The sequence below is a fragment of the Gobio gobio genome (assembly GCF_949357685.1).
Source record: "Gobio gobio genome assembly, chromosome: 22".
In the NCBI taxonomy this organism is placed as follows: Eukaryota; Metazoa; Chordata; class Actinopteri; order Cypriniformes; family Gobionidae; genus Gobio; species Gobio gobio.
Genome location: NC_137118.1, coordinates 44,574,928 through 44,588,157, shown reverse-complemented (window position 1 = coordinate 44,588,157; position 13,230 = coordinate 44,574,928). Strand labels below are relative to the sequence as shown.

At 43.1% G+C, this 13,230-nt stretch overlaps 1 protein-coding gene across 3 annotated transcripts in view; it reads right to left on the bottom strand.

Moving 5' to 3' along the window:
* Positions 1-732: 732 nt before the first annotated feature.
* ttc28 (tetratricopeptide repeat domain 28) overlaps positions 733-13,230 on the bottom strand; it is a 442,541-nt gene continuing 430,043 nt past the window's right edge. For all 3 annotated transcript variants that reach the window (XM_079805114.1, XM_079805115.1, XM_079805116.1), the window contains 8 exons: positions 11,329-11,837; positions 9,433-9,680; positions 9,102-9,226; positions 6,581-6,812; positions 6,253-6,329; positions 5,805-5,934; positions 5,584-5,691; positions 733-2,959 (listed from right to left, as the gene is read on the bottom strand). In XM_079805114.1, the coding sequence (XP_079661240.1) occupies positions 1,371-2,959; positions 5,584-5,691; positions 5,805-5,934; positions 6,253-6,329; positions 6,581-6,812; positions 9,102-9,226; positions 9,433-9,680; positions 11,329-11,837 (3,018 nt within the window). In that variant the 3' untranslated portion in view covers positions 733-1,370. The remainder of the gene's footprint in view (positions 2,960-5,583; positions 5,692-5,804; positions 5,935-6,252; positions 6,330-6,580; positions 6,813-9,101; positions 9,227-9,432; positions 9,681-11,328; positions 11,838-13,230) is intronic.

The window sequence follows — 13,230 nt, the reverse complement described above, 5'->3', positions numbered from 1 at the left end:
CACCATGTCCCCATCCTCTGATGGCTACTTCCAGCAGGATAATGCACCCTCACAAAGCTCCAATCAATTCAAATTGGTTTCTTGAACATGACAATGAGTTCACTGAACTAAAATGGCCCCCACAGTCACCAGATCTCAACCCAATAGAGCATCTTTGGGATGTGGTGGAACGGGAGATTCGTGCCCTGGATGTGCATCCCACAAATCTCCATCAACTGCAAGATGCTATCCTATCAATATGGGCCAACATTTCTAAAGAATGCTTTCAGCACCTTGTTGAATCAATGCCACGTAGAATTAAGGCAGTTCTGAAGGCGAAAGGGGGTCAAACACAGTATTAGTGTGTGTTCCTAATAATCCTTTAGGTAAGTGTATTAAGTCAAAGTAATTTTCTGATTTATGAACGAGAAGTTAATTATGCATAAAACTCAAAACTGTCAAATAGCAGCCAAACATTCAGCTAAATGAGTTAAATTATTGTAGGTAAAAATAGTATTTGTACTGAATTTAATGTATGCTGATGTGTAATGAGAATATGCAGATTGTCAAAATAAATCATTTTCTTTATGCAAAGAACAGTAATATTAATATTTTCTTGTTTTATTTATGAAAATATAATGCAGGTGACATATGAAAAATGAATAGCAGACCACCACAGGAGTAAATTAAACTTTTTATTGAGACCATTTTACTGAGAAATGACTGGGATATGTCTGGATGAGAGTCCACATATGCAAAATCTCTGTTAAAAAGACACTGAATCACTGGAGAGCAAGAGAACCCATGCTGTAATACTGACACTCAATTCACACAGAAGTCAGGTCAGGTGCATCGTCACCATCTCAATAAAAATATGAAAATGTTTTTTTCAGCTTTTTTTGTGCATGGTTTGCTTCTTTAACAATATAAAACGTATAATACTGATTGCAAAACGTTGATTTAATTTACAAAACAAATAACTGTAATAACAATTACCATCCATAATAATAATAATAATAACAATAACAATAATTATATTTAAAAAAAAAAAAAAAAAGGAAAAAAAGAAATAAACCAGTCAAAGCCGCATCATATTCACTAACACAAACAGCGAGCCTTTTTGTCTTTTTGTTGAAATACCATTTTGGTATAATCTCTTTTTTTTAATCTGACATGCCTTGCGCAGGTCTAAGATCAGTCTGCATATATAAACGGTCCTTTACAGTGTAGGTGGAAGCATAAGGATTATATGCTCTCTGCACGTAAAATAAAACAGTAGGCAGTTTGAGGCTTCCGGGAATGTGCACTTCCTCACCCAGACTGTCCTTTCCACTGTTTTCAAGAGTTATAAATACTCCAAATACTCCTTTATCAAGAGAAGGGACAGAATCTCAACATTTCGACGAAGGGAAGAACCGTCCCGGCGACAGGAACTTGTACCCGTTCCCCGTAGGCAGTCGGATGGGATGCGAACCCGGACTACTGCCCGTGGAAGCCGTCGGAGAAGGCGCGACTCTCTTGGGATCGATCTTGCGATGCCCGTTGGGAGGATTTCTGTGCTCGAGCGCCACGTCCTGGCCGGGCGAATCCTGAGCCGGCACACCATGCCGGGGCGAGAGGTTCAAAAGGCCCAGGACGTCTCGTTTGGCCGTGCTCAGCTTCCCGCCGCGGAGCACCCGCATTGGCCCCGAGTGCTGCTGTTGGGTCGCGTTGGCCCAGAAGGTCTTGAGATTGTGTATCGCTTGGACTTTCTCGTCAATGGCGGCCAGTTTGAGTCGGTCGATATCCGGGGCGTCCGCCGGACTGGAGCGCGTGGAGCCCGTCGAGGAGTAGGACAGCGCTGGGGAGGGAGCGCTTCCGGCGGGCGACTGGTGGCCCGAGCTGGGCGAGACGTTACTGGGCGAGCAGGAGATGTGCCCGCTGTAGGGCGAGCTGGGATACTTGAGTTTAAACTGGGCGTGGCTGTCGGAAGTAGGCGACGGCTGGCTGCCTTCCTTCAGGGACGTCTCAGACGTGGCGGGGCTGTTGTATCCCGAGCTGATCTTCTGGAGGGAGGATGTGCGGGAGGGCGGTTTGGGGCGCGTCTGGAGCGGAGACGACTGCGCCTTGATGCTCGCTCTGCTACTAGGCCGACTGAACGCGCTCGTCTCCGAGGACCGGAAAGCAGACCCTCCGGTCGGGGTTGGAGGACCACCGCTCATCCCGTCCCCCAGCGGGACGCTTCTCTGCAAAGTCTCGACGGCCCGCATGTGGCTTTGCGTCTCTTCCAGGATCTTCTGTGCCAGTTCCTGCGGGTCCAGAGGAGCTCCGGACGTACGCTCCTCTTGGGATTTCACAGTGCTGTCCGTCTCCGTGCTGGACTGATCGGATTCGCCCGTGTCGGAGCTGCTCACCTTCCCGACCTTCTGGAACGGTGAGTTGGGACTGGGGACCAGGGTGGCTTTGACAGGAGACGTCGGGGTGCTTACGCTTCCCCTGGAGGACACGGATACCGCGTACCCCCGGCCGGCCCCGCCGCGCGCCGCGCCCCGATGGTTCCTGTGGTTGGCGGGACGAGGGAGCGTGTCGCATTGGCTACCCAGCGGCTCACTGCTGATGATACTGTATCCTTCATACTCTTCATCCTCATGTCCTCCGACAGCTCCATGCGGGGACGAGCGGCTGCGAGGCACGGCCGTGTGTCTGTGCGACGCGAAGAGCCCAGCTCCGCCCCGATGCCGCTCCAGTTCCTGCTGCCGCGAGCGCTGGCTGATAAACTCGGACGCGCCCTCGGGACGGGACAGGAAGCTCATGGAGGAGGCGATGGAGCTCAGGCTGTAGACGGAGATGGCGTCCGAGGCCAGGCTGTCGGGGCAGGGAGGGGAGAAGGGAGGGTTGGGGTAGCCCATGGGCAGCTGGTGGGACACAGACTGTGCCGAGGCCAGCGACTCCAGAGACGAGGAACTGTCCAGACTCAGACGCTTCGGCAGCTCAGTAGAGTCTGAAGGAAGCATTAAAGCATTTAAAGTAAGAGTTATCCAAAAGTAGCATTTGATATCTCTATTTTTAAATGAATAGTTCACCCCAAAATTGAAATTTTCCCATAATTTACTCCCCCTCAAGCCATCCTAGGTAGCCTGGATGCCAGCCGAACTTAGCCCCGCCCACAACATTTTAACTCGGGCAGTTCGGTCTGGACTTGATCCGTAGAGGAGTAATTATGCCTGAACAGAAACTGTTCGGACAAATGAAATTGTCAGGGCGATGATGGACAGATGATCAACAGTAACGTAATCATCCACGTCACCAAAGGCGCTTGGGTTAAATTTGTTCTAATCCTAAACGGAGAACTTGTTCATATATGCGTTCACCTTTACTATTTCTCTCAGTAATGATGATGGTGTTGTAAGTACTCTGTGTATCCTTAAATTCTTTTTTTACAACACCGGCAAAGATCGTTTACACTCATCTTTTTCTTCTAACGTTACTTATTCCAGCGTGCGGGCAGACAGGGTTGCCAAGTTTTTACAACAAAACCCGCCCAATTGCTACTCAAAACTTGCCAAAAAGGATTTTTTTGGGGGGGTAAAATATGTGTTATTTTGTGTCATTTAAAATTCGCATTCCTGGGTCTGTATATCACATTTTTCTCCATTAGGTCACCTGATGGGGTTTTGGTTTCCTTGCCACTGTTGCCTCTGGCTTGGCTTGCTCAGTTGGGGACACTACATTTTTCTAAATTTTTCAACTAAATATCCAAATAAATTAAATTATTAAACTAAATTAACCATATAAACTAAATTACTGATCTAATTACTTATGTAAAGCCCACACTGTCACTGTTTGATAATTGAAATGAACTGATGACATCACCGTTTTCTCCAGAACGGCTATACGGCTGAATAAAATGATGTTGCATTATTTTCCTGTTTAACACTGTAAAGCTGCTTTGAAACAATCTGCATTGTTAAAAGCGCTATATAAATAAAGTTGACTTGACATAATTGGGGTCTCTTCAACCTGCGGACTTGGCAACACAGTGCAGTTGAGTTCTGTTGACATTTGACAACTAACGTTATGCGTCGCTCCGTTGCTCTGATTGGTTGTAGGTCTATCCAGTTGAGGTCTTTCCTGGTTCGGTTGAAACACACCCCATAATCACAGCCCAACGGAGCAGATCAGACTCATATTCTGACTAGAATTGAGTATGACGATGTCAGGCTACATCCTAGGTGTAATATAAAACTTTCCTTTGCCCTTCCGTGTTCATCAATTCTCACCTAAGCTTATGCTACGTCTACATCATGCGCCCTATGTCATGTGTCGGGTCAAAGGTCACTCGACACGCGTACGGCCGTTACCAAAAGCCAGCGATTATAGTTCATAAAGGTTTAAAAATGTATATTTTTCCTACAAAAACACATGGCTTTGCTTCAGAAGGCCTTTATTAACCCCCTGAAGCCGTGTGGAGCACCTTTATGATGAATAGATGCACTCTTTTGGGCTTCAAATTCTAAAGCTTGGATTAGCCAGGACATTTTTTATATAACTTATTCTATACTCATTTTACATAACTCAGATTACATTCGTCTGAAAGAGGAATGTCATATAGGGGAGCGCGGGGCACAACCTAACGCGGGGTTAGTTGTAACACGCATGTTTTAACCCATTTCACACATGCCAGAATGACGAAACTTAGTGTATTTACTAGTTGCCATGTCAACATTATTTAGAGAAAAAATAGCGCCAAAATTTACAAATCTGAAAAAATGTATTTAACCATAGCAAAAGGAAATTTCCTACTTAAGTTTAGTTTTCATCTCTGTTTTTTGTGTTTATTTAAAATAAGACAAATCCGATATTATTTGAATCTTATATCTGTTATTTAACAGTTGAGATGGTTCTTTAATGCTGATCTAACAGCAGAAGACACGAGCCACGGTTTAAATCCCAGTTGCGCAGATGGGGTGTGTTGTAGCACTGCGTTACAATGAGCTCCTATTAGAAATATGCCATTATATTCTATACTTTTATGAATTCTTTTGAGAAACCATGAGAAAAGGGTGAGTAATGACTGAGAGTCAATGTTCAGAAGTTATTAATTATTATTATGTTTTGAACTATGCTGTATAGCTGTATTTAGCGATGTGTTTATAGTCAAACTCAAAAATGCTTATATTTTTAATGATTAAAAAATGCCATTATTTTATTTTAAAAAGATAATAATTGTATTTTGTTGACAAAATATTTTAGTTTTTCTTGGATATTTTTTTTATTATATCAGGTAACATTTTAAGCTGTCATTTGGTCATGTTACAATGTATCCCACCTATGGGGCATGTTGTCACATTTCACTTCCATTCTTTTGGGGTAAATCAAGAAAAAAGTACACACTGTATTAATGAAACAAAACCACATAATTGTACTAGACATGTGTGCAATTAATGTGGGAAAAAATAAATACTCTGAACCCCAAGTGGATTTACACAAACTGAGAAAGTCAAAAAGCGTTAGGTTGTGCCCCGCTCTCCCCTACACCTAGGATGGCTTGAGGGTGAGTAAATCATGGGGTAATTTTCATTTTTGGGTGAACTATCCCTTTAACACTGTGAGGGTGACGCTCACCAAACAGCGCCAGCAGTGACTGCAGGGCAAAGTGCATGGTGCGACGGTTGGCCTGTTTGCCCGTCTTCAACACCACCTCCTCCTGACCGACCTCACACAGGTCAAACCCTGAGAGAGAGAGAGAGAGAGAGAGAGAGAGAGAGAGAGAGAGAGAGAGAGAGACCCATCAGCATGGAGTAAAGCCTCTCGAGCGGGTTCTCATGAGCTGGAGCGGCTCTTACCCAGTGCGGCCAGAAACTCATGGCATCCAGGAAGTCTCCAGAGCTGCACGCTGATGGACACTTGGATGGGCGCGAGAGAGAAATCCTGCTCCTTCTCTCCAGACTGCAGCTGCACCAAAACCTGATGGAGCTGCGGGAAAACAGAGACCAACCTCAGTCCAATATATCTCATTATTATTTACAATAAAACGGCACAGCTACAAATCATTAGTAAGTTAATTCCCAGTAGTGTGTTAGTTAAAAGCAGATATTTAAGCACTTACCATTCCCACTACATTTTTAACAGCCTTTAGTGGAAAGTTAAGGAAAAGAGAAGGAAAGAAGATTGTTAAAAAGCAAACACCAGCATCTCAGTAATACAGCAGTGTAGTTACAGATGCACGAGCGCAGGACAGTTTTCTTAATGAAAAGTAAAGCAGAGCATCTGATATGTGGTGTGGCGTCTCACCCGGTTGATGAGCTGTTCTCCGGTTTCTGACGCCGTGATCAGTTTACACAGCGCCTGCAGAGCAGGAGGAGGCAGACCTGCCAACATGAAGGATAAATAATCACTTGAAACAATGCCAATGACAAACCAGAGAGATTTACACATCCCTAGTTTGACCATTGCACATTGCAAACTAAGAATAAAGACAAATAAATTCTGTTTGCATTATTGATCATTATTTTGCTGCTTTGAAACAATGTGTATTGTCTAAAGTTGTTTTTGTTGCTATTGTTGTGTCTGCAATATGCACGAGGCTGGTGTTGTGTGAATGAAAAGGAGTGTTTGGTACCCAGCAGTGACTGTAGGGTGGTGCTGCACTGCTGCAGTCGGTCCCCGGGGTCAGTGGTGGGGAAGAAGACGGCCGCGGGGAGGCCCGTTCCAGCCGAGTCCAGTCTGAATCCCACCGCCGTCAGAAGAGCCTGCCAGCCCGGCACGCCGCCCACCTTATTCTCCACGCTCTGCTGAGACGTGTACATGGAGTTCCTCTGGCCGTTCTGAATGCGCTGGAGAGATTTCTCCACCTGGGGGAGCCACAGACACACAGTTCATCCGTCTGTACAACACCAGTGTGGACGCATCCAATTACGTTCTATTACTACTATTTTGGCGATTTTTTTATTGAAAATGAATAAGAAACCTATGGAAAAAAGTGACTATATATATATATATATATATATATATATATATATATATATATATATATATATATATATATATATATATATATATATATATATATATATATAAATATATATAAATATATATATATATATATATATATTAAATAATCTATAAACCATGTCAAAAATAACAAAAAGATGTAATCATTTTCATATATATATATATATATATATATATATATATATATATATATATATATATATATATATATATATATATATATATATATATATATATATATATATAAAATCACATTTTCTATTATAAATATATATATAGACACTTACTGTTGTTTTAGTGAATTACACACACACACAAACACACACACACACACACACACACACACACCCAAACACACACACACACACACACACACACCCAAACACACACACACACACACACACACACACACACACACACACACACACACACACACACACACACACACACACACACACACACACACACACACACACACACACACACACACACACACACACACACACACACACACACACACACACACACACACACACACACACACACACACACAGTTGTTTTAGTGAATTACACACACACAGTTGTTTTACAGTTGTTTAATATATAAAAAATATATATTATATATTTTATAAAATGTTAAAATGTTTTATATATATATATATATATATATATATATATATATATAAAATAAGTGTATATACAGGTTATATATATATAAAATTGTACATACAACATGCATATAGTAATACTGAAGTATATAAAGAATATGTTAATATAATATGTTAAAATATTAAATGTAATTATATCTATATATATATATATGTGTGTGTGTATAATCCGCTAAAACAACAGCATATATGTGTGTGTGTGTGTGTGTGTGTGTGTGTGTGTGTGCGTGTAATTCGCTGAAACAACAGTATATACACTCTAAAAAATGCTGGGTTAAAAACAACCCAAGTTGGGTTGAAAATGGACTAAGCCATCGATTGGGTTGTTTTAACCCAGCGGTCGGGTTAAATGTTTGCTTAAAACAACCCAATTGCTGGGTTAAAACAACCCAATCTCTGGGTTAGTCCATTTTCAACCTAACTTGGGTTATTTTTAACCCAACACTTTTTACTACTAAAACAACTTTTTTGTACTTTATTTCACTAAAACAACAGTATATATATGTGTGTGTGTGTGTGTGTGTGTGTGTGTGTTTGTAAAATTCACTAAAACAACAGTATATATATATGAAATTAACATATTAAATATAACATATTATTTATATACTTATATATAAGCATACTGCACATAAAATGTACTATATAAAAGATTAAAATAATAATTATTAAACAGTATTTAATATAATAGTAATTAAAACAACATATATAATAACACACTCACTCACTCAAACACACACACACACACACACACACACACACACACGTTTGTTTTTGTGAAATGTGAGGACATTCCATAGGCGTAATTGTTTTTATACCGTACAAACCGTATTTTCTATCCCCTTACACTGCCCCTGCCCCTAAACCTACCCATCAAACACACACACACACACACACACACACACACACACACACACACACACACACACACACACACACACACACACACACACACACACACACACACACACACACACACACACACACACACACACACACACACACACACACACACACACACACACACACACACACACACACACACACACACACACACACACTGCCCCTGCCCCTAAACCTACCCATCACACACACACACACACACTGCCCCTAAACCTACCCATCACAGGAGACTGTGCAGTTCACTTTCTGTGAAAAAAAATTGTTCTGTGTGATTTATACGCATTTTGAAAAGTGATGACATGGGGAACGTCCTCATATTTCACCCTCTTTTTATAATACCTATGTCATACCCATGTCATTATACATATTTGTGTCCTGATATTTCACAAAAACATGCCCACACACACACACACACACACACACACACACACACACACACACACACACACACACACACACACACACACACACACACACACACACACACACACACACACACACACACACTTAATAAATGTAAATGGCCCAGTGTTCCAGGTGAAGTTGGTGTGCGGATCTCACCAGGTGTAGCAGGACCCTCAGGGCATCTCTGGCTTTGTCCGGATACTGCAGGATCTCAGCCAGAGCCTGGCCAATCAGAGATGACGGGCTGTTCAGTTTCACGTCACTGCCAATCAGCATAAAGCCTGCGGAGACACATTCAAATCATGAGGAGTACAGCAAACAAACCTTAAAACTGTGCAGGATATACTCAATACTGCCTGCTTTCGTATTCGACAAGACATCGCTGTGCATGTTTCAGTTCACCACAGAATGATTTGCTTATATACTACACATTTTTGCTAATGCAGTATGGAAATGTGTGTGTGTGTGCATGGCCCTGTGAACACACCTGCCCAGTTGGAGGGGTGAGAGAGCTGTTTGCTGCTCTGAACGGTCTTCATGGCGTCTGCGAGGGCCGCGCTGGCTTTGGTGCCGTTGAGCAGGGCGCTGTAGAAGGCCTGGACGAACATCTTGGAGGCGGCGACGGGCACCGGCCACAAGGACACCAGCACACACTGAGCTCCAGCGGCCAGGAACGCCCTCGTCAAACCCACCACCCCGTCCGCAGTGACTTTACTATCGGACTCCTGGTACGAGCTGCAGGGTTACGAACACACACTGTTAGCTTCACGGAGCAGTAACTCGCTGGAATACAGAGGCTGTTATCTGAAATAGACTGTGAAACTACTGTGGATGTGGCCGCAGTCGTAGCACAGCCTGTTAAACTGCAGAGATGTGTGACAGCGCTGATGGAGACGAGGGTGGGCGGCACCAACAGAAGATTATACAACAGTGTGAGGGATTTTAACAGATTCAGTGAATTATATATATATATATATATATATATATATATATATATATATATATATATATATATATATATATATATATATATATATATATATATATATATATATATATATATATATATATATATATATATATATATTCACTTTTCAATCAAATCATTACACAAAATAAAATGTTGCCCTATCTATCTGTCCCTCCGTCCATCCGTCCATCCATCCATCCATCCATCCATCCATCCATCCATCCATCCATCATATATCTATCTGTCTGTCATTCCGTCCGTCCGTCCGTCCGTCCGTCCGTCCGTCCGTCCGTCCGTCCGTCCGTCCGTCCATCTATCTATCTATCTATCTATCTATCTATCTATCTATCTATCTATCTATCTATCTATCTATCTATCTATCTATCTATCTATCTATCTATCTATCTATCTATCTATCTATCTATCTATCTATCCGTCCATCCATCCATCCATTTGTCTGTCCGTCCGTCCATCCATCCATCCATCCATCCATCCATCTATCCGTCTGTCCGTCCGTCCATCCATCCATCCATCCATCCATCCATCCATCCATCCATCCATCCATCTATCCGTCTGTCCGTCCGTCCATCCATCCATCTATCTAACTATCTATCTATCCGTCCCACCGTCCATCCATCTGTCGGTCCGTCCATCCATCCATCCATCATCTATATATCTATCCGTCCCACCGTCCATCCATCCATCCATCCATCCATCCATCCATCCATCCATCCATCCATCCATCTATCTATCTATCCATCTATCCGTTCGTCCATCCATCATCTGTCTGTTTGTCTGTCTGTCTGTCCGTCCGTCCATCCATCTATTTATCTGTCTATCCATCTATCCGTCTGTCTGTCCGTCCGTCCGTCCGTCCGTCCGTCCGTCCATCCATCCATCCATCCGTCTGTCTGTCCGTCCATCCGTCCGTCCGTCCATCCATCTATCCATCTATCTATCCGTCCCACCGTCCATCCATCCGTCCATCTATCTAACAATCTATCTATCCGTCCCACCGTCCATCCATCCGTCCGTCCATCCATCCACCTATCTGTCCGTCTATCCGTCCGTCCATCCATCCATCATCTATCTATCTATCCGTCCCACCGTCCATCTATCTATCTATCTATCTATCTATCTATCTATCTATCTATCTATCTATCTATCTATCTATCTATCTATCTATCTATCTATCTATCTATCTATCTATCTATCTATCTATCTATCTATCTATCTATCTATCTATCTATCTATCTATCTATCTATCTATCTATCTATCTATCTAATCCATCCATCCTCCTCATCTTGGCTTGTTTGAGAGTTTTTTCTGATAGTTGCACTGATATCCCCTCAGTTGCATGACCATAATGCCCGGCCCACTGTATAAGCGGAGCAGGAAACTCGTCTACTGACCCGAGCACGACTAGTTTTGTAGGCAGCCTGAGATCCAGGATATCTGCAGCGGTGAGCAGGAACTCCTGCAGCGGCGGGCTGTCACAGATGCTTTCGGCATCGCTGGCGTCGTCTGGGACACGTAAACTCTCCGGGATGGTGTAGTTGGATTTCGCTCCGCTCTCTCCACCTCCTGCTCCTCCGCCCGAAGCCGCCGCAGCAGCTCCAGAGTTGGCGTCCTGGCTGGGCGTGAGGACCAGGGCCGCCAGCTTCCAGGAGATGTGCGTGGCAAAGTGGGCGCACTCGGCCTGGGTGAGGGCGCTCATGACCCGCTCCTTGGTGGCGACGGGGCCGGCCAGCGGCTGACAGCCCAGTAGATCGGCCACCATGTGCGCCTCCTCCTCAGCCGTGGGCATCGGACCCCAGAGCCAGCGGTCCATCACTGACGGCGGCAGCCGAGGGTTTCCAACCACTGCAGCCATCGAGCTTCCTCCATTACACAGAACCGGACCGGTCCGCCGAGGATGAACCTGAGGAAAATGAGGATCGAAAACAGCCTGGATTTATTGAATGGATTAATTATAGTCGTGTGTGCCTTATCGCTTTATTAGCCAGTCTTTCAAGAAAATTTTGGCTTTTTTTTGTGGGGGCAAAAATCCGTGATTATGCGGCACGTTTTCTTAAAAAATGCGATGGAAAATGTGGGATATTTATGCAATTTTATGCAGTATAATTGCGGGAACTTGCAAAAACTGCGGTTTGATGAAAAAGAGAGACAAAAAGCACTACACCACAGAAAGTGCTGGGAATATTTAAGTTCTCATCTTGTTTTATTGAAGACCTTAATAAACATATGGCTCAAATTTACAAAACAGTGAGTCAAACAAGTTCTGTAGATTTAAAAAAGGAAGATGCTACAACTTCTGAAAAAATGAATGAATAACTTCCTGTTTTACAGAGGTAGCTTTACAAAACAGACATTTGAGTGCTTCCAATGCACAAAGTGCAAACTCTTAAAGGGTTAGTTCACCCAAAAATGAAAATTCTGTCATTAATGACTGACCCTCATGTCGTTGGACAGCCGTAAGACCACAAATGAAGATATTTGAGTTGAAATCTGATGGCTCAGAAAGCCTCCACTGGCACAATGTACTGTACACTCTCAAGACCCATAAAAGGCACTAAAGACGTCGTTACAAAGTCCATCTCACTACAGTGGTTCTACAATAACTTTATGAAGCAACGAGAATAGTTTTTGTGCTAAAACCTAAATAACGACTTATATAGTGATGACCGATTTCAAAACACTGCATCATCACGCTTCGAAGCGTTATGAATCAGTGAGTTGAATCATGATTCGGATTGCGTGTCAAAATACTGAAATACTTGACTTTGGCGATCCAAACCGCTGAATCGACTCACTGATTCATAACGCTCCAAACCACTGAATCGACTCACTGATTCATAACGCTCCAAACCGCTGAATCGACTCACTGATTCATAACGCTCCAAACCGCTGAATCGACTCACTGATTCATAACGCTCCAAACCGCTGAATCGACTCACTGATTCATAACGCTCCAAACCGCTGAATCGACTCACTGATTCATAACGCTTCGAAGCTTCATGATGCTGTGTTTAGAAATCGGTCAACACACCGGGAAACTGCTTTGCTTTGGTCTTTTGCTGTTATTTTTGTTGGCAAATGGGAATTTGCGTGCTTCATCATGGTTTCACCGATATCAATGGTTTCACAACGGGGTTTGCAGCTTTTCGATGACGTTCACGTCGGGTAAATACGTCACTTCAAAACGTTCCAATGGCAATAGGGGGAAATGGCGGCTCTTGTGTGAAGCAAACAAAAAATGTTCAACTTTCTGCTAATAGGCTATATATGACTTTTTTGCAGCGGAAATGCAGGGA